At 42.7% G+C, this 21,743-nt stretch overlaps 1 protein-coding gene across 1 annotated transcript in view; it reads left to right on the top strand.

The window, feature by feature from the left end:
* Positions 1–21,743, top strand: part of MAML2 (mastermind like transcriptional coactivator 2) — a 212,933-nt gene that overhangs the window by 132,191 nt on the left and 58,999 nt on the right. The window contains 1 exon segment of the mRNA XM_074535145.1: positions 15,786–17,237. Within this exon segment, the coding sequence (XP_074391246.1) occupies positions 15,786–17,237 (1,452 nt within the window).

Genomic DNA, 21,743 nt, shown 5'->3' with positions numbered 1-21,743 from the left:
TGAGTGGGATGACTGAGGAAATGAAAGGAAATGTGTTCCCTGCTGAAACCTCCAAATTTGGAACATGCCTGCCTCCCTGTCATGTTGCTGTTTTCCCCGGATTTGTTGGTTCCTGAGCTGAAGATTAAGACTTGCAGGCTCATAGACACTCTCTGGTTATTGTCTATGAGACCAAGACATGAAGTCATTAAAAGTAACTCCTCTTGCCACTACCCAAATAACTCAGTGGGATTGAGTGACTGTAACCCAGTTTGACCTTTTGTCATTCCAAGTACTGCTATTGTGAGGCTGCAGTTTCATGATTTGTGGGGAGCAAATTCCCCTCCAAACAAAGGCAAAACCAGAGCCAGGGTGTTGTGCACATCTCTGGGCGAGCAGAGTGGAGTGGCCATGCCCAAGTTCTCTGTGAGCTGAGGCAGCCCCAAAATCACCACATTTCTGGGGAGGGCCTGCCGCTTCCATACTCCTCTAGAGTGAAGGTTTATCACTGCATTCTATCAAAATTTGCACAAAGTGTGCCTTTGTAGGTGAGATAAAGTTTCCACTCCTAACTGAAAAAAGGAGGGGGAGGAAAGGGAGAAAGGCTCAGAGCCTAAGAATCCTAACACTTAGATGTCTTAATTAAAAGTAAACTTTTCCTTTAGGGCGGCTGTGGTTAGAGCAGCAGGCAGAGAGACCTGACAGCACAGGCTAAGTAGAAAAAAAGACTCTTTTTTTCTTATGTTTTCTTTTTTTCCCAAACATTCACTTTGGCCTCAGTCTGAAATGGCTTTGAAACTGCAGACACCTTCATGTAAATGTTCTTAATAAAGAAAAAAAAGTCCGCTGCAGGACATTTGTAATCCTTCTGATTTAGATGTTTTAATAATGTGCGAGTTTATCTTGGAGGATGGTGGCTGACCTAGAATTAATGTCTCTGCCAATGTAAGGCTAAAAGCTCAGACAGAAGACTTAAATATAATAATATAATATGTGTCTGTGTGTGTGTATGTATATATATACACACACATATATATAGACACATATATGCATGTGCTATATAAACACATCTTTAAGTAATCATAAACGCCCTTTAAAAATTATTTCAGCACAAATTAAGGTATAGACAGCATTTGATTGGCTCAGTCACTACAGAGTGGTGCCTCATGATATATTCATTTCCTATTCTGGTGTGGTTAATTAGGTATTTCAATTTAATTACTGCAGTCAATAGCACTTTCAGTTGAGTGTTTTAAGTGTTCATTTAATTTACTGTCGATTTAATAAGGCAGTGGTTGTATGTAAAGCTGTTAACCATCTGGATGGGCTGCAAAGCCCATCTTTTCTCTTGGGTAGCTGGAGCCTGATCCAAGACACACTGATGTCTACAGCAGTCTTTCTGTTAAATTCAGAAGCTCAAAACCTAGGCTCCTTGGGGAGCGAGGAGGTGGGCAAATTCCTCTGGCTGTGGGCTTCCTGGCTGGCCTGTGTGAGGGAGACTTTTTAAGGCGCCATTTCTCTTCTGTGGGCATTTCATATAGCAGGAAAGGCAGGAAGAGCAACCCATTACGCAGGGTTTGATAATTGTGAGCTATGAGACTGTGCCTTAGAGTTTTGAGCAAAATTTCAAGTGGTTTCTCACAGCCTGGGTAAGGAGGTGATGAGTTGGGTCACACCTAGGAAAAATTTAAAATAAACACACCAAATTGACAAACATCATGCAACTGAATGATCTATTTTACCCCTGTCACAAGGTCTGGCAGAGCTGTTCATCCTCTCTCCACCTCCTATGAGTGAGTCACTGAGCTCATACTGTGGGTCAGGAAATATGCAGGTCTGCAGATTTTCAGATCACTAACCTTCTGGGAGAAAAAAGAGGCAACCACTAGATACAAGCATTGCCTCTCATTATTTCAGGGCCTCTCTTTAAATAGGAACATGATTTGTTTAGGCAAAAGATGATATAGAAGAGGGCTGTGATTATAGGATCTGGACTTTATGGCCTGGAGACTTGGCCATCCTGTCTTCCTGCACAGCTCTACTTGAAAATCAGAGCAGTAGCAGAGATATACTGGTGCCTAATGATGCTGACAGGTACCTGAGGGAATTTCCAGGAGCACCTGGGTCAGGAGCAGCCAGACATTACATGTACATTATTCCCTCCACACAGACCTCATAATTTAGATAGATGAGAAGAGGAACGAAGAAGGGGTTCTAGGCGGAGGATAAGTAGCCAGATTCCACATCTCTGCCATGGGACAAGGAGAGGGAGGGTGTTTTGGTGTATCCTAGAGGAGGCCATGGTGACCCCATTGGTTGCTTCTCCCTCGAGCCAGTGAGAGAGGCAAATGACTGGGATTAGCCAGCAACCCCCACTCACACAGGGCCAATTTTATGATGTTGCCCTGCCCAGAGCCATCGCTGGCTGTCTGGCAAGCTGCATGTGACACAGAAGCCCCAGGTTCTTCAGGACTGTGGGCTCCCATGCTCCCCAGGCTTGTAGCCAGCCTGGGTTTAAAAACAAGCAGCAGGAATGTCGGCAGGAACTGGACTCCAGCACATGAAATCCAGTGAAGAGAAATTCTTCTGCTGCAGAAAGTAGGCAAAAGGCAACTGGAGATGAATAGGCTGCCTGACAGCTGGCAGACACGCAGCCTGTCTGCCATAGATGGTAATATAGGCACTGCAACTATTACAGCATCTAAAGGCAAAAAAAGCAATAAAAAGCTTTAACCTCTGCTAACCAGGAAAACTAGCAGTGCTTTCAGATGCTGTCAGTGGAGAGGAGCCTTTGTGTTGCTGCGACAGACAAATGGTCTAGAAATCTCTACTGAGCTGTGTTTGGGACTGAGGGCCAGGAGCGCCTGGGTTCGTTCTCTATTTGTACTAGTTACACAGCCAGTTTTAAAAATTGTGTTAATGCTGTTATTATAATGATATTGCTATCACTACTGTTATTTTCTTTACACATCAATGGAGCCTGGACAGCCAGTCTTAATTTCTTACGTGAATGCAAATGGCATTTAGATTTTTGTGGAGATCAGACACCAGACACATTCCTACATTCTTGTCCAATGTTCAATATTTTTCCATGAGTCAAAGAGAACAAGAATGGACATATTGTGTAAATGCAAAACTCTGCCTTTTTAAACAGACACGATGAATTTCAGCCCAGCCTCTTTGTCTCTAACCTCTGAGCAGGGGCTTTTCAGCCTGCCAGATTTTGTTACTTACTGTCCTTGAAAACAGAGGGAGGGAAAAGTCAGTCCTTGTTAATTCATTGTCCCAGTTACCTAGCAGTGCTGTATCCTTAAGGACTGCTGCACTTTTTTCTTTTTTTTTGCCTTTTTTTTGCCTTTTCTGAGATGCTGAAGAGCTATGGCTTTCCTGCCAGCTCCATTGTATTCCCTCAGTAAAAGCCTGCAACACTAGAGGCACTTTAAAAAGGAGTGAGGAATCTGTTGCAATAGGCATCCAACGAAAAGTTCCTGCTGCAATCCATGCTTCCAGTAAATGCTGGTTCCTAATCCAGAGTTCAGGCTTCAGGGCTGGCTCTTAATAGAACACTGGTACAGGTCAGTGTAGCTGCATCTGTTTGCAGCTACAGAAGATTTTGGCTCGCTGTTGTATTGGGCTTCAGTACAGATTCACAAACAAGGCCATATATGCTGACAAATATCAGCACTGAGGGGGTCCCTTGAATTTGAATTTTGCTTGGGGAATGTACCTCTCTATTTTACAGTGTGTGTGAAATGTACCTGATGGATGACTTAAAGACTGAATTCATCTGTGCCTGCCAGAGCAAGAGCTGCCCTGGAGGCTGCTCTGATTTGGTCCATATCCCAAGAAAGCCTTCCCAAAGGTTTCTCCCAAGTACAGACCAACATAGACAGAAGAGTCTATGAGAACAAAGACTTTATTTCTAGACAGAAATAACTTTGATTCTTTTTTTTAGATGTTTTAATAGGCTATAAAATGCTTATTTCCACACCATAAATGAGAACAAATATGCATCTACCAAAACCAACCTAGTCTAAGTAATATGCAAGGAAAGTTTCACAGAAGTGCTTTGACAGCCCTGAGCTTTGGGTTTCTAATTCTGACAGTGGAAAGTTGGTGAGTGCCCTCTGAGCACATTTGACCCAGAGCTTCCTAGCTAAGGATTATGCAGGAAAGAAAAGCATACAAAGAACAAAAGAAATTAATTAGCTTCAAGACTGATATGGCCATTTGTCCACTAGGAACCAATCTGCTACCTCCAGAGTTTCAAATATAGTAGCTTGCTGTACAGCCTTTCATCTGTAATGATTTCTAGTCGCCATTAAATGGTACCATAAAGGTGAAAGGTTTCACATTAGTTATAAAATAGGAAATTATATGTATCCTGGCTAGTATTTTCAAAAGTATGCTAGGATCCATATTTTGACACCTAAAGAGATGTCTGCTTTTCAGAGGTGCTGAATGTGCATTGGTGTCTTTTGAAATTTAGCTGGAAAATAGGGCTTGTTATTAATGTGTTTGACAGTGTCTAAATGCATGAAGAGTATTTTTCAAAAAAATATATAAAGTCCTTGTCATGGAATCTTATAATCAGGAACAGAGAAACAAAGTCCAGCAAAGTCCATTTAAAGACCTGTATATCTCAATGAACTTTGGATCAGGCTTAAGCAAAAGCAAAAGCATCAGATTCATCTGATGGAGCATCACTTTGCTCAGTCAACCCTTTGATTGTTTATGTCATTTAAAAACTACTGATCTGATGCCTTCCCTGAAGGAATCTCTGCAGAAACAGAGACTGACATTTGTCATGTACATTGTCATTTATTGCTTTCATCTCCTCCTCCTCCTCCCTCATCATATATGTCATTAACTTGGAGACAAGTCAAATTTATACATTCCCTCCATTTGCTCTACATTCAAAATTTTCCAGTTACGTACCAGTTCTATCCTAGAAGTGAACAACAAAAGGATGAGAAGGAAGGAACAGAAATTGCTGACTAGAGGTAAAGAAAAACAGGGGAGCTGGAAGGGGGCCCAGGTAGGCTGTGCAGTCTTTATCCTTGGAAGCAGTCAGCACTTGCCTGGACAATGTCCAGAGCAACCTGATGTAACTTTGTTGGTAGCTCTGATGAACGCAGAGCATGCAGTGATAGGACTAGGGAGAATGTCTTCAAGTTGAAAAAGAGTGGATTCACATTAGAAATTAGGAAAAAATTCCTTACTGCAAGGGTGGTGAGGCAGTGGAGCAGGCTGCTGGGAGAAGCTGTGGGTGCCCCATCCCTGAAAGTTTTTAAGGCCAGGTTGGGTGGAGCTCTGAACAACATGATCTAGTGAAAGGTGTCCCTGCCCATGGCAGGGGAGTTGAAATTAGATGATCTCTAAGGTCCCTTCCAACCCGAGCCATTCTATGATTCTCTGGTTCTATGTCCAGAGGTCCCTTCACAGCTCCATCATTTTATGGTGGATCCCAAAGGTCCACCATAAGGATCCCAAAGGTCTTCTAGGAAACTCTCCACTAAGGCCTCTGCCACAATACTTCTGTTTTCTTTTCTGTGAGTACTGTAAATTAAACAGTAGCTAGTGAACTCTTTCCTGTGTTAGTGGCCTGCAGAAATGAAGTTTAAGGGACACAGCATTGGAGCTGTACAACTGCAGAGGGTTTCTACTGCCTGACTCTCAGTGGGGACTTACTCCAGGGGCCTGGAGTCGCTTATCCAATCCAGCAGAGCAGCGCACACATGATGTGTAGGCTACAAAAGTGATGCAACTCTGATGCAACAAATCTTGGTTGTACTTTAGAGATCCCTGAGAGTCCTTGGCTGAGAGATTTTCACTGCATAGCCGAAGGAATGCTGTTTCTTGGGATGGCTGTGGTACCTGTGACCATTCTTGTAGGCATGTGTGCCCTTGTCACAGTGTGTTGCATCAGGAAGGAGATGCTATTGCACTCAGTCATTTCCAAACAAGGAATTATTCTCATTTTGAATTTTCAAAGTCAACAATTACAATTGACCCTAGAAAAAGATTCAAGGCTGTTGTGGAGGAAAATATGACTTTGAGATAGGCTGTTATATTTGAGAGGCCTTGAACTCCTAACTTTTCAATGCTGTTTCTGTTTGCATGAGTTCACTCAACGAGTGATCGGCGCACGTAGGAAAATAAGCCATATAGAAAGCATCAGTTATAATGAATCCACTCATGCCTCATCCACAAAAAACTATCGTAGCAGCCAAAAATACCCGAATGTGTGGTGACTCTTTGTCACTTACTGCCACAGCTGGTGGGGATGGGCTGCTGACTGCAGCTATCCCAAGCACCGATGGTCGCTGGCATTACTGCTCCAAGCACAAACCATAGTGGCTGCTCAGCAGCTGGGCTTTGCCTCAGGGGGCAGCACAAAGGACCTGAGGGCTGCAGTGTGCAAACAGCACTACCCCATCCCTGAGGAGGTTTGAAAGTCCTGCCTAGATGCAATCTCCTTGAATCCCTTTTGCCAAAGCAAATCTTTTTGCAAAAGCCAGGCTTTTGCTGGATGATCTGTACTATAAAATATTCTCATTGTTAACCAGAGAGAAAACTAGAAAACTTATTTTCACTTTCTTCGGAGATGTCTGCATGCATTTGACTTGTCTACTTGTGCAACCATCCTCTCATCCTCCTGTGCAAATTCACCCTCTCCACTCTGCTTGACATTTCTCACGTTCCTTTTAAGGATGATCTTGGAAGCTTTTCAGTACCTGTATTGCTGGGGTTTCCTTTTAGCTTATAGGTGGCTTTTTCTTACCCTGGACTGCTCTGGCCCCCTCTATTCACACTGACCTTTTCCAGCTCCTGAAGCATTCATTCCTGAGTGATTCCTTGGTTCCAAACCTTTCCATTCAGTCTCTCTGGCCATGTTTATGGGTTTGGACAATTTCAACCTTCTCATCAAGGTGATACTTAAAGAAAGACCAAAAAACAAAACCTCACATGAACAGGTGCCAGTCAAAGACAACAAATTATTTGGGCTTTCTGTAACCTGCTAATGACCTTCCATAATGATCACAATTCCATATTGATCTTCATATTCCAGAATGACATAGAAACTGGTCAAATTAATCTAATTTTTACAGTTTTCCTCCAGACCCCTAAAGTGTTAGAAATAAAGGAGCTGTGAACTTGTATTCTTACTAAACCTGGAAGCATCTCGTCAATATCAATGACAAATATATTGGGGGAAGATAACTCAATCACCTTGAGTACAAAATATCACCTACAAAAATGGCTACAAAATCACCACTCCACCCCATTACCTCTTTTTCCCCTGCACCACCAGTCCTCAGTGACCACAGACTAGTTTTAGCCTTGATGTTTATTATTTTTCATCCTCTTCTAAATATGTCATCATCACCTTATATAAGTTAGCATCTTCCCATTTCCTAAAAAATTATTAGTCCCTCTTTAGACCTTGATGAGCTCTGAATCTCTCATGCAGTTCCTCAGACTCTATCCACTTTGGATTAGAAAGTGTATCATTTCACTGGGATTGAATTTATTAATGCTCAAGTTTGCTAAATAATCTCTTGATCTGCAGTTCATCAGTTAGAGTCTTAATATATAAACTTTCATCAATTTCTCTTTTATTTGTCCTTTCCATTATCCATTCTCTTCATAGGAGTACCTTAAAAGCTCTTTGATTGTTGTTTCAAAACCCTCCAAAGCCCTCAAAATTTTTGCCTGTTTTCCTCAAATTGATCCAAATCTCAGTGGGGTGCACTTGCCCTGTCCTCACACTGCATGTTTAAGCTGAAGATTTTGAAAAAGGCTCTTAAGTACTGCTCTTACTTCATGTCCTTGATGGGGTGACCGTGCATGATGGGTGAGAGCCAGGGGGAAGAGGCTAATACAGGTCAAAACCAACCATCAAGTAAGTGCAGCAATCTTGTAGGAGACCTCTTACTGCAGGCCTGGATTTGATCCTAAACATCACTTCTTCACTAAAGTTTTGGCAGAGGGTCAGGACTCCTTCCTTCTAACAGGAAGCCATTTTGCCAGTTGCTCATTAAGTGTATGAGTTGATGCGTGATGGAAGGCGGCTCTCACTGACATGGGCCCTCCTTGTCATGGCTGATGGAGTCTGATGCCGGAAGCATGACTGGGAAATAAGCTGAAGGGATCTTTCTTTTCCAATTAACAAGTGGTGACTGTATCTCCTGTGAACTGTAACGTACCCTGAAGAAGACCTCAAGGCCAAACAGTTGACTTGAGTGTCCTGTGTGACGCATTGATTTGCGGAAGAGAGAAACAGTCTAGATATTTCCTTATCTTCCAAGTCTGGATGGAGGACCACTGTCTTCCTCTAACGATTGAACTTTTGATAACAGAGTTTCGCAGAGGGGATGGGTGCTTAGACAGGTAATAAAAGCCCACATCTGGCCATGGATATGTGCTCTAATGAGCCTACAGAGTGACAATTTGGGAGCAGCGCTAAGCAGAATACCAGGACCAAACAGCTCTCAGCATCTTTCTTTAGGTGAAATCTGCTGTGCTATTGATCTCTAAGAGGCAAATCAAATAACAGCAGCCACATTTTTAAGGATTAGGAGCTTCCTGTGCAAGACAGTATGTGTTTTTAATACCTTAAGCTGACTTATGAAACTGGTAAACAGTGTGGAGGGTGGTATTGGATGACCTCTTTTACATGCCTGATCATCCTGTCAGCATTTATAATGCATTTGATATTTCCTTCTCATCAGGATAGGATCAGTTAAGCAGTCCTATTTCCCAAAGCTCAGGTTGCATTATGCTTTGTTCCACATTTCATGGTAATAAATGTTGACATAAATTTCTGTAGATTTCACACAAAGTGATTGTTAATTTATTCATGGTTGAAAAGGAAAAGAAAGAAAGAAAGAAAGAAAGAAAGAAAGAAAGAGCAAGCAGAAAAGACTCCTCCAGAAGACAGATACACAGCTTGCAAGATAAAAAAAATACAGATCTTTTATGCCTATTTGTTTTGCACACAGTAATGACTGCTACACTCTGATTAGCAATCTTGACCTAGTTAAAATGCTATTGTTTTTCTGTGTTCCTATTTTTCTAAAAGACTGTGACTAGACATGATATTTTATAATCCATCAGATGTAAAATCTGCATAAAAAATATAATTATTGTGCTTCAGCAACTTGGACCAAAGCCCTGACATTATGTTTCTAGGCAGTACATTGTGAATAATATAGATGCATTTTTAGGTTGGTATGTTCAGTTGGCAAGAGACATAATTTTTCCATAAGCAAAGGTAAATTGTGGGATTTCTAACATACTGATTGCTATTCCAGCCTTGTCCCAGCTAATGAAAATTAAGTGGGTACTTGTCAGCCAAGAAACATCCTTATTTGTTACTATAAATTCAGTTTTAGTGGCACTAAACATTACAGTAAACAGGGAGGAAAATTGTGTTACCTCTCAGTCAGCTTTATTATTGCCTGTGGTGCTTACATGTAAGGACCAGCCAGAGTCCGGAGACCACTGCAAGAGTTCTGTATGGACACCTGGATCAGGAGGACAGGCATGGGCAGTGAGGAGTGCTGGGATGGGTAGAGCAAAATTCTCATGGCAGTAAACCCTGCTCATCCAAGTGGTGCCTGGAGCTGGTTAGCTAAACAGGAGGAGAGTGAGGCAGAGTGTGGGAGTGCTGTCTCACACTGCTGTGCTCACCAACAGTGTGAGGCTGAAGGCACCTGTGCTTCCTCCTCCTCCTCAGGCTCAGAGAGAACAGTTGATCCCCTTCTTATGAACACAGGGTGGGTGGCAGAGGACACCTGGAGCTGAGCATCTGCAACCTGGCTGGAGCAAGAAACAGCTCCTGCTACCCCTGCACAGCTCTTTGCACCCGTGGAGGAGCCGCCTTGTCCTAGCCAGGGTGCTGAGAGGACACACCAGCTCCCAGGGCTGCTCTCCATTGTGCACAGTGCCCAGGCCTCCACTCTGTCACTCAGTGCTGCATGAAAAATTAATGGTGCTTACCAGATCAGCATCATCCAGCAGATTGGACTTGGTCAACTCAGAGTGCTAAAATCTCTCTGAACACTACTGTCATGCTTGCATCCTCAAACATATCAGGTAGATACTGCAGTGAAGACAAAAGATTAAAAATAAATGTACTTGAGCAGTGCAGAGAAAGTGAGGAGCAGAAGGGCTGCGGGAGGTCTTCAGAAGAGGATCATACTACTGAGATTTTCAGGAGGGACACCAGGGTGAACGTGATTCTCCTGGGTGTGGGAAGGAAGGGGAACAATCAGAGCCAAAGGATTTCAGATGTGTAGAAGTAGTGGTGATGGGAACCTTCAAAACTGAGTCTGTAGTGAGAAATGGGCCTTGAGGGTACCTGTGTGATTGTGGCATTAGTTGCTGTGGTGGCCCCAGAGAAGGCATCTCAGAGATGGCCCCTTGTCATCCCTGTGTCAGCCCCAGGGTGCCTCTGTGGCTTCGGAGCTGGCCATGGTGTGAGTTGCCACCACCACCCTGTCTGGCTGAAGGGGTAAGAAGGAAAGGAGAGACGCATCTGCTCCTCCTGCATGCTGGGAGATTCCTGCAGCAGGGAGGCTGTGCCCTGGTGTGCCCTGGTCCCTGCCTGGAAAGGTGCTCCCCAGCTTGGCACAGCTCTGAACACCACAGGAGGTGATACTGCTGGCAGCAAACACTGCCAGCCACTATTTTAAAGTTGAGAGTTGCTGTCATTCAGAATCAGGCTCTAAGCCTCAAGAGTGGTTGCTGGGTCCAGCCCTGCAATGCAAAGGTGCTTTCACGGCATAAATAAGTATCATTCAGCATCTTTTCCTCCTTTGAAAGGAATTTTTTCCCCAATTTTCATTGTTTGAATATTTTTCATATTTTTCCTGTAATTCTTTATATTTTTGCTTCCCCATGGGGCATTTTGTTTACAGTGTAGCCATTGTTTCCAGTGCAGTGAACGCATATTGTGAGAAAGTCTAGGTAATCCAAAATGGACCTTTTAAAGTGGATTTGTTTGCTGCTTCTACATTAAAAGCCCAAAATCCGGAGCTGCTTTTTCTATCATCAGAGATCCCGTTCCACAGGAACTGCTGACACTGCCACACTGCCTGCTTCACAGTGTGGGGTTTCAGCCAGTAGCACCTTGGGAGTTCCATCCCTGTTGTTCCACCACACAATGTAAGAACACTGCAAACCTTTGTTGGAAATTGTGAGAGTGGGGAGAACAAAGGTGGGAGGATGCTTCCTTTTATGTCTTCCACTGAAAGGTTTAGTGGGGACTTAAGGCTATCAAACTGTGGCATTCTCTCTGTAGTTTCCTTGGGGTATTTTTGGTGTTTTGGCCCAGTCTTAAGTGTCCAGCTATAAACATTTCAAAATGAATCTGATACAGTACTAAAATCTCTGTACAAAGGTTTGATCTGCAGGCACTATGGAGTTACTCAGGCAAGTCAGAGGGACAGCTTGTGTTTTACTTGTCCTGAGAGCTGTGAAACTCAAGGTGCTGAATGGTTAGTCTAGGAGCTTTGTCAAGCACTGTGCTCCTTCCTACACAGTGTTAAATGACATAAAGAGCAATTTCTAAAGTCCAACTGCTGAATCTATATGAAATGCAAAAAAATAAGATTTTTGTTGAAAGAGAAACCTGATAGGCTATTATTTCCTGCTGACACAGACAATTCTTTTCTTGGCTATATCGGATAGACCCTGTGGAAAGAAATACAAGGTGAATACATATGAGTAATATCAGAAATGCATCAATGATGTGATAAAAATATTGTTCAATATGGATATTTTGGAGAAAACAATCTCTAAAATTTCTCATTGACAAGCTGTGCTTTTGCACCAAAACATTTTTTTGTTTCCACTTTCTGGAAACATAAAATGAGCCAAAAAAAAACCTCAGCAAAATCCTCTAGTTTTATATTTAGTAAAAGAATTCAACTAAAAAAGGTGAAGCAAAAGCCTTTTTGTTTTTGCAAAAGAGAAGTTATTTGGTACCAGATTTGATGAGCCCTAATTATTAGTTCAGTGGATTTCCTGCTGATTTGGCCTGGTGTCAGAGAGCATTAGAGAAAAAGCTGCCTCTCTTAAATTCCTTTAAGACTCTGAATAAGTTTTAAATACAAAACTTATAAATATTATAAATGTCCCTCTACACAGGACATGGTATCATACCAGGTCATTTAGATCAAGTCATCTCTAGAGTTTGCCCTCTGCTGTCCCCAAGCATTTTGTCCAGGAACAGCACTGGGCTGTCTCATAGAAATTATCTCAGTTCTGACTTCAGGAGATCAATCATCCAGCAGTGCCTTGCTGTAAGTGCATGACCTCACGCTGACTCACCAGAGCCTGCTCAGCAAAAGGTCCCACAGTAACACATGCTGCCAGGAAATGCCTGTGCTCCGTGATGGTTCATCCAGTGCTGCCCACCTACCTGTGGGATGCAGCTGGGCATGGAGGGCTTCCTCCTCTCCCACTTACTGTCATGTCACTCGTTTCCCATCACAGGGCCTTTCAGTATTACACAGTTCAAGCAGTTTGAGATGTGTAACCACAAGCCTCTTTGATCTGAGGAATGTGCCTGGGTATGTTATAGGAACTTTTGCTTTATGTTTACTGACCCAAATCAATCCTAGCTTGCAAATTGAAAGAGATGGAGCCTGAAATCTGGCAAGTTGGTTGGTTTTTATTTCCTTCTGAAGAGTTTGTGCTTTGCTTGGGTAAAAAGGGCTTGAGTACTGACTTTTAGACAGTAATTGAAAAGTGTGATTGCTAGAAAAATGCAAAGATTTCAGTGATGGAACCCTGGTCCTTTTCCTTCTAAACAAAAGAGGCATAATGCTGGGGCAGCAGTGCCCTGCAAAAGGCAGCATTCAGAGAGGCTTGTGATGGACACTGCTCATCTTCCTGAACAAACACAGACCAGTCCCCTGAAGCCCCCATGACATATAATTAGTAACAGCTCAGTGCAAGGAGGTAGAGGGGGCTTCATCCCTGTGGGCTGCTCACATCTTCCCATGCCCTCTCCCTCCATATCCTGAACTCATGGGGGATGTGAAATCAGGACCTTTGTGGCAGCCTCAGTGAAGTCCCCTGAGTTCCCTGCACCTTTGCAGCCTGACTTGCTCTCATTTTTGCTTTAAGGTGTGGACATCTATTGACTGATGGTGTTGTCAGCATTCCAAGAGTTATGTGTGCAAGGTTTTGGGGAGATGTAATAAGTTGTTCTTGTTATTCTTTAGAAATGTACAGTCCCCTTTTTGGTGAGCAGATGTCATGAAACCAGGAGTCCTCCAGGCCATGCTAAGGGAGGGGTGCTTGGTTAAGGGATGTGTCTGGAGATCATGGTGCTCTGCCTGGCTCTGCTGCTGACTTGTGTGTGGCAAACCACTTCCCAGCTCACCCACCTCGCCCTGCTATCTGCCAGAAGCTACTTCAAATACAGGTGAAAAGAAGATACTACATGCAGCACAATGTAGCACCTGCATTTTAACTTGTGTCAGAAAGCTTGGTGCAGGTGCCCTGAAAATGTGGAGTTTTCTAAACAGCTCCCTCTGCTTCAAAACGTCAAGCAAACCCAAATTAACTCAGAAAGCCATATTAACCACATAAAACATATACATATGCAGGGGATGTACTCTGTTCAGCCTTTCTGTCAGCGACACATCTGAAAGCAAAATGTGCTGCCAAGTCATGTATTCTAATGACCTGTGGACTTCCCCATTTCCCAGGAAGATGAATTTGAGTGTATGAGCATGGTTTCTAATAAACACACTGACAGCAAAGATGATGGTAAAAGGAAGTGCAACTTACCTTTTTTTTGTTCCAAAGGAAAGTACAGTGACTCATGTGTCAGAAGGAACATACTAATCCAAGACAGTCTGTGCTCTTTGCAGTGACCACCAAAACCCCTCCCCAGTGAGGGACACCTAGTGACAATTAATTACTCTTGCATACACACAGTCTGTAGACTTATACAAGTAGGCATCAACATGTTTGTCCTTATGAAAACATGAATCTGTGATTTAAAAGCTATGCTGGAAAGTTAACTTGAAATATGAAATTGGATTTTCAGTGTCAGAGGGAGAAATTACAAACTTTATTTTTAAGGGCTAAACTCAGTGACCGGATGATGCAATGGAAGAGTGGAATGGAAAAGTGGGTTTGGAGGAAATATGTATTTCTTAGTTAAACTCTTTTCAAGCAATTAAATTATATTCAGAGTAGAATTTTTCACATCTGGAGTTAACTGAGAAGAGCTTTTACCTATAGGTAAGCCTGAAACTGAAGAGCATAGAGGCCACAGTAGAGTATTACATGCCCATGGACTTCTGTACATGAAACAGCATGATGCAAATAACATGACTGGAAGATCTCATAAATCATTCTTCCTCACTTAACTGGAGAATTAGAGTTCTCAATTCTCTCTGCCCTTTGTAGCTTCCCAAGGTATCACAGTGTGTACAGGCATTATTTATTATTTTCTCACAGGCACAAACAGGTATTTCTCAGATGGCATTGTCTTGATGCCTCCACGGCCATTGCACTTCTGCCCAAGTGCAGAAGGGCAGAAGGTGAGCTGTGTTTCACTCCTTATTTTCCTGGCTGAAACAGGGACAGTGTGTGCTGGCTCTGCAAGGGCTGCATGTGCATGCTCCTCGCTGTGTGCCCCTTTCTAATGATTCTTTGGAATCATAGAATCATTAAGTTTGGAAAATACCTCTAAGATGAAATGTACAGGGCTAAATATAGGACAGCTGCCCTTGTTTTAAAAAGTGATCTGTTCTTTTATGAACTGTGTGCAAAGCAACTCTTCTTGAGGGCATCTGCATCTTACTTGAGGGCATATGTACCAAGTCCAGGCTTTTCAGCTCATGGGACTGACATCTCTGTTTTCTGTGCATGGGGTGGGAATTTGTGTGCACAGCCACAGCAGATGAGTAGATCAGGCAGACAGAGCCATGAACCTCTTTTCCTTCAGTAGGCCCACAGGGCTGGCAAGCAAATGGAAGTATCGCTGTAAATAGTCAAGGAAAAGAAAACAGAGTTACAATTCTCAGAGCAGTGTTGAATGGACTGTATGTTTTATAAGAGATGTTTCAGAACATAAACAACAAGGGCTTAATGTATTAATGTTCATCTTTGGGAAATAATCTGGCAGTAAGTACATCATGGGCCTGACCCTTGGCTGACATAACCGGACATGGCTCCAGTGAACTCATTCTCAGTTTTCAACAGGTTAATATCTAACATTTTTAATCATACACATCTCTGGCCAGTATAAACCTACATAAGCTAAGGATGCCTTGATCTTGTGTGTGCCATTATAATGTGTTCAAGGACTTTTGGACTCTACAGGTGTCAAAAATATTTTTTGGATCCTATACCAAAATTGGGAAAATGAAAACTGCACCACTGTGTAGGCACAAGGGCAGATTTCATGACTGCATTTGTCTCTGCTGTCTAAAATACTTTAGATCTGTCTGGCACAGCTAGATTGGAGTAGATCTGGAGCAAAGGGGCTTTACCAACTACAGTTCTGGCTACCTCCCTCCCTCGTCACACCTGTGAGGGGGAAGGGGGTCTGTGATGAACAGGAGGCAGCAGTGCTCGAAACATGCTGTGGTGGCTGGCAGAGTCACCACTTAAAGCCTATTTGCCTACAGTTCTGCACAGCTTCATTGACCAAAAAAAGCCCGGAGGACCTTTCTGAACTAAGCAATGCTTACCTGCCTGTTGCCTTTCAAGCAATTAAATTATTTCTTTGGTATTCATCTAATGATTTTTCTTTTTGTCTCTGTTTCTTTCAGCTTCAAGGCTCCTTGAAGAGAAAGTTGGTGGTAAATCTATCACCTGTCAACAAAAGGCCCAATGGTGTTTCAGAGAACTCTTTCCTTGACATTAAGAGGATAAGAGTGGGTAACAGTATCCCAGTGGGACAAGGTGGACAACATGTTAACAATTGCCAAAGCCAGTCAATGTCAGGAACTATGACTGTGGGGCAAGGATCACAAAGAAAGGCCAGCAGCCTAGCAAACAATACCCATGCTAGTGGGAATGACATGTTTAATATGACTTTGAAAGAGGTAAAGAAAGAACCAGGAGAAACAATGTCCTGCAGCAAACACTTAGATGGCCAGACATCCCATGAGAACATGTTCCCTAACAGATACTTGGAAGACCCATGGGACCAAATGATGGATCTTGAGCTTCAGGAACTGTTTAATGAACTGACTAACATATCGGTGCCACCAATGAGTGATGTTGAGCTAGAGAATATGATAAATGCCACGATAAAGCAAGATGAGCCATTCAACATTGACTTTGGGCAGCAGAGCCAGAGGGGCCCTGCGAGATCTCTGCAGATGGATAAGATGGTGATAAAAAGTGAGTTTGCAGCAGGCATGAATCAGGCTCCTGTGGGCTCCCCACAGATGAGGCCTTCTTCTACAGGTCCGGCCTTCACGATGGCTCCCACTGCCATGTCTGCCTCTTCACCCATCCCCTCGGTGCCTCAAACACAGGTGTCACAGGTTTCTTCTGCGTCCACTCGGCCATTGCCTAACTGGCAAGGTGAGGTGTCTCACGCACAGCAGCTCAAACAGATCGCAGCCAACCGGCAGCAGCATGCCTTGATTCAGCAGCAACAGCAGCAGCAGAACCAGACAGCCAACTGGTCCACTCTGTCTCCATCAGGACCTTCACCTGGACCCTTTGTGCAAGAGAAAATCCCCAGTCCCTCTTTTCGCCAGCAGCAGTTCAGCCCACAAAGCTCAGCAATGCTTGGGGTGCCAGTGAATGGAAACCAGACAAAAGGGATGAACAACTATGTTTATAAACCAACCACTCCCCAGAGCAATCCCATGGACATAATCATGCAACAGAAGCCTCAGGACCTCAACAGAAACTTTATCAACAGTGCTCAGCCACCTCTAGAGCAGCATCATGGCAACACAAAGCCTTTGTTTCACTTTAACTCAGAGCAAACAAACCAGCAGATGCCTTCGGTTTTGGGTTCCCAAAACAAGCCTGCCCTTCTGCACTACACCCAACAGGCACAGGGTTCAGCTCCTGTGCAGCAGCCACAGCAACAGCAGCAACAACAGCCACAGCCACAAACTGCTCAGCCTCTCCCAAACCAGTCCCTCCAGAGGCCACCTAATGTAACCCTAGCAATGCAGCAAAAAATGATGCTTCAGAAAATGCAGCAAAGCCAGCAAATCTCAGGTTTGCAGTATCCAGTCTCTCAGCAGCACAGACAGGTAAGACAAATTCCTCCTTCGTTGTTACAGAATTGTTCTGGTCCAAGTAATAAAAAGGCTTTTCCTGGCCTCATTCCTGCAGGAGATGTGTCCTAGTGGCACTTAATGATCCTCTCAGCATGCACTTCTGCAGAGCTGGTGATGGCACGTTTAGAACCCAATCAGGTGTTGTGCATTCATGGATGCACATTTAGAAGAATTTCAAGAAGCACATGCTCATAACACTTTTCATGCAATGGAGTGAATATGTCACTGCTATATATTATGTAGATTCTTGTCAGAAAGGTGAGATAGTAGGGCAGATGCAAGTGTATTTTGGATTCCCATCTAAGTTTTCTAGCTTACAAAAATTTAGGCTCTTTTGAAAGTCAGAATTTTAATGAATTTCTATGTTATCTTAGATAATGTGTTTTACAATGTTAATTTTTATGCCATCATTTTTCTCAGGGAGGCAGGGTTAGGAAATTCTGTTTTTAGATATCTTTTGACTGATATGACAGAAAATACTGTTTGCACATTTGCTATCGCTTTGGCAAAGAAAAACTAAGATTTATCTGTGAGCTTTCTAAACACCCATCGCACTTCTGGGAATATTCTGTGGAAAAATACATGCTGAGAGATGAAGGAGGAGGTTGCCACAGATATGTCTACAACTATATTCCATGTAGCCAGCTTCCACTGTGTTATCATGAGACAGTACCCTGACAAGATCTGCTGTTTTAGCTTAGTTGTGCTATGCCAAGTCTCTGTGCACTCAGGTCTCAGATCCCAAGTTTCAGACCTGCCAATCAAAGTGAAAATGTGCAAACTTGCTGTACCCCGGAGTCTGGAAACCAGGTGCAAAACAAGTAAAACATATTTGACCTTGGAATGTTTAGGCAACTCTGAGTAGTTTAGGTGGGATTTCATCTCAGTGTATTTGAAGATATGGAATTGCAGTATAGGTGTGGAGATGGAAAAAAGCTATAAGAAGCTGCTTAAAAATGAAAGCCTGTTTTCCATGGACTCCCAGAAAGTAGCACTGTGAACGAATCCTTCTAAGGTGGAGTTTCTTCACCAAACTGGATGAACAGGCTGATGCTTTAAAAAGAGTAAATACAGTTGTATGCCTGCACACCTTTCTCCTTTTAACTCTCTTAAATTTCCTGAGCAACTAACCATGACTTACTCCAACAAGTCCCTTAGCAGGAGGTACCAGGTGAAACCTATGGGCAGATGTGAGAAATTGCTTTGTGGAAAGATGCTGTAGAATGAGCATTTGCAGGATGTAAGCACAGTTTTGCTGTTTTATGGGAGGTGTCTGCAAGCTGTTCTTCTTGAGCCACTGTGTGCTCTCTTCTTAGGTGCATTTCCCCATTCTCCTAATAGACTGGCAGACAGATGAATTTTAACAGTTCCTTCATTCAGCCATCATGAACCTTCCAGCAATCTGTCATCACAGGGGAGACAGGCAAGACTTCTGCAAACACTACTGTTTTTCTGAAAAAATTGCAAGGTCACATTCTGGTGAGGCATAAGAACATGAGAGCAGCTCTGCTTGAAGTGATGTTAACTGCTTGCTCTGTACCCTCTTGGGCTGCTGCTTAGGGAGGTCAGCCAACAAGATGGGACTGGTCAGCCCCAGTAGTACTTGCAAGATTTACCATGAGTGTAGCAGGATTTCTCACCTGTGTGGACACAAGATCTTTGCTTTAGGAAACTTGTCCTAAGTGATATTGTAACTTTAGATATTACACCAAGGAAGGGGTTTTGCCTATCATCACAGATTGCTTTCTGCCAGCTAATTTTCCAATGTTTCATGTCATCTGACCACTTCCCACAGCTGTTTCTGCAAGATGTGGCTACCTGACCCACAGCACAGCTGAGAAGCTTGGAAGATTTTTAGACACAGATTACAGGGCCTTTGCAGTAAAAATGCTGTTTTTTCTATGCTCTGGAGAGATAACTGGCTTTTTTTTACAGATCCCTAGCAGTTGTTCCAAAGTGCTGAGGAAGCTCAGAATATTAATTATGTTTCTCTCAATTAGAGTATTTTGTAGTTGCTGGAACAATACTTAGAAATATAATTGGTCCATGAATTACAGAGTTTTTAAAAGGTTTAAACGTAACCATTTACCTGGCAGTATTTATCAGTCCTGTGGACCCTTTAGCACTTGCCTGCACTGCTGCAAGAGCCCACCAACCCCTTGGACAGGGCCTGCTTGCCACATAAATTCAGATATTAAATTGAGGGGGAGGAGACGCTGCTAGTATTATCTTCCAGTAAAGACAACAAAGGTCAAAGCGACCTTGTGGGTCGACTGCTGCTGATTTTAGCAATGGGGACATTACCTCATTTAGGCTGCACAGCCTGCTTTCCTGAAGGATCATCTCCCACCTCTGAGTATTTCTACACATCATTAAAAGTAATGCATGATTAATTACCAGCATTTACTAATTAACTTCATGATTAATATTTATTTTACTCATGCTCTATTTCTGCTTGAGGAATCAAGATTTGATTCTGCTTGGTATCATTCAGCTCCTCCTCAGATCATTACAGGACCATGTCACAACTCACTGCAATGCTTTGTAGCTGGTAGTGTGAGGGCACATTCACAAAGGGCTGCTGTGACACTGCCTTCAGAAATCACTGACTGCAACACCGTAAGTTCACATTTTTAGCAGAACTAACTCACCCTCTGGATTATTTGTTCCCCAAGCTTTAAGAACCCCAAAACCCATCTGAGCTTGGTTTTATCAGTCCAAACTGGTTAACTGGAAATGTAAGGCTTATAATTTCTCTGCTTGTCACATTCCCTTTGTGTCAATTGAAACAAACTTACAGAGGGATTTGCTAATTAGATGTCTTTTGCCTCTAGGGAAAAGTCATAAAAATGATGGAAATCATCTTGGTTTCCTGGAAGGTTGATCTGAATGAAGGGTTTGTTTGCGTCTCTCCTTTATTCTCCATTGTTCTGGGAAAGATTCCTTTCTATTGTCTATCTGAATGCAACATACACATAGTAATGAAAAACCTCATAGAAACTCAACACTCTCTTTGTTTAGGAAGTACTTAGAAGCTCCAAATTCTATACAAGTTTAATCAGGTTTGTGATACTTCTACAGAGCCTCAGCTGAAAATCTGTAACTGGGCCTGGGTAAAAGTCTAACTTTACCCTTTTGAAGGAATGTAGTCCAGTCAATGAGAGATGCTTCTGAAGTAAGAATTAAGATTTTTGAACTAAAGACTTGATGTTTTTAACTAGTCCAAGAAATGCCTCACACATTTTCCAAGTTTTGATCAGCCTTTGATCTTATTTGTTGAATAAGATCTATTACTTTTCCGTGAAGAAGTAAAAAAAATAAAAACAAAACAAAAAACCGCCCACAAAAGCAACAACAAAAAAAGCTTGTATCTACTAAATAAAACATTATTCATCCCCTTCTGGTTTTGACCTAAAGCCAAATTAAACTCAAGGATTTCAAGTTGAATTTTTCTCCAATTGTTTTCATTCAACTTCATTTGCTCAAGGGAGGGGAGAATAGAAGGCTGAGCTCATGAGAACAGGAGCCCTAAGAGAGCAAGGCCACTTCATCTGCTACATGTGGGCATGTGTCCTATTTAGTCTTGGCTTTGGAGGCAAGGATAACACAAGGGATCGTGAGAGCTTCACCCTCCACTTTACATGAACAACCAGTAGTCCATATTTTTAAGGCTCTGGATACATCAGTGTAGATACAACCCACAGTAGTGTCTGATTGTGGAAACCTCAGGGCCTTGTTAGTCCTTGTTCTTTAAGAATTGCTTTGAGGATGGGATCACCTTCTCCTTTTTCACGTTTCTACACTCTTTTTCAATAATCCAAGAATTGTGATTAGTTACAATTTAAGGGGTGGTGGTGGTATTTTCCCTTACTTGTCCTAATTGGAGCACACCTTAGATCATTTTCTTCACTGGAACTTAACAGGCTCCTTTTATGTCCGACTAGTCTTCCTTCCTACTGAATACTGAGCAGTCCCTTCTCCAGTACCAGCTCCTAGCATGTTTTCCTTGTAGGATTACTGATCAGCACTGCACTGTGGATGTGCCACCACAGAGGAGCTCCAGGTGCTGATGTGACTGCCCCTTTGCAAACCATTCCATTACACCAGCCATTCCAATGCCTACAGCTTAATATGCATTCATCATCTGAAATATCTCCGAGGGACAGAGGTGGTATTTCAACTAACCTGGCAGCTCTGCATGCAGAGATCCTGAAACATATTCTCCTCCCATTTTCTCCAGTGTGAGCCCAGAGAAATTTCATTTATTTTCAGGAGGGTATAACTGAACTTACAGCAGCACAGTTAGAAGCAGGATATGACCTTCTACCTTTTTTTTTTTTAAAGCATGGGCACCATGTGGATTCAATAAAAAGTACATGTTAAACTTTCAGATAGAGTGCTATATGAGAAAGAAGCACCAGGACCAAAAGAACTAATGTTTTTTTTTACATTAGTTATAAAAAACTCTTATTACCATTC

The sequence above is a fragment of the Zonotrichia albicollis genome, chromosome 2, assembly GCF_047830755.1.
Source record: "Zonotrichia albicollis isolate bZonAlb1 chromosome 2, bZonAlb1.hap1, whole genome shotgun sequence".
NCBI lineage: Eukaryota > Metazoa > Chordata > Aves > Passeriformes > Passerellidae > Zonotrichia > Zonotrichia albicollis.
The sequence above is the reverse complement of the archived record's forward strand: the minus strand, read 5'-3'. Positions and strand labels throughout refer to the sequence as shown.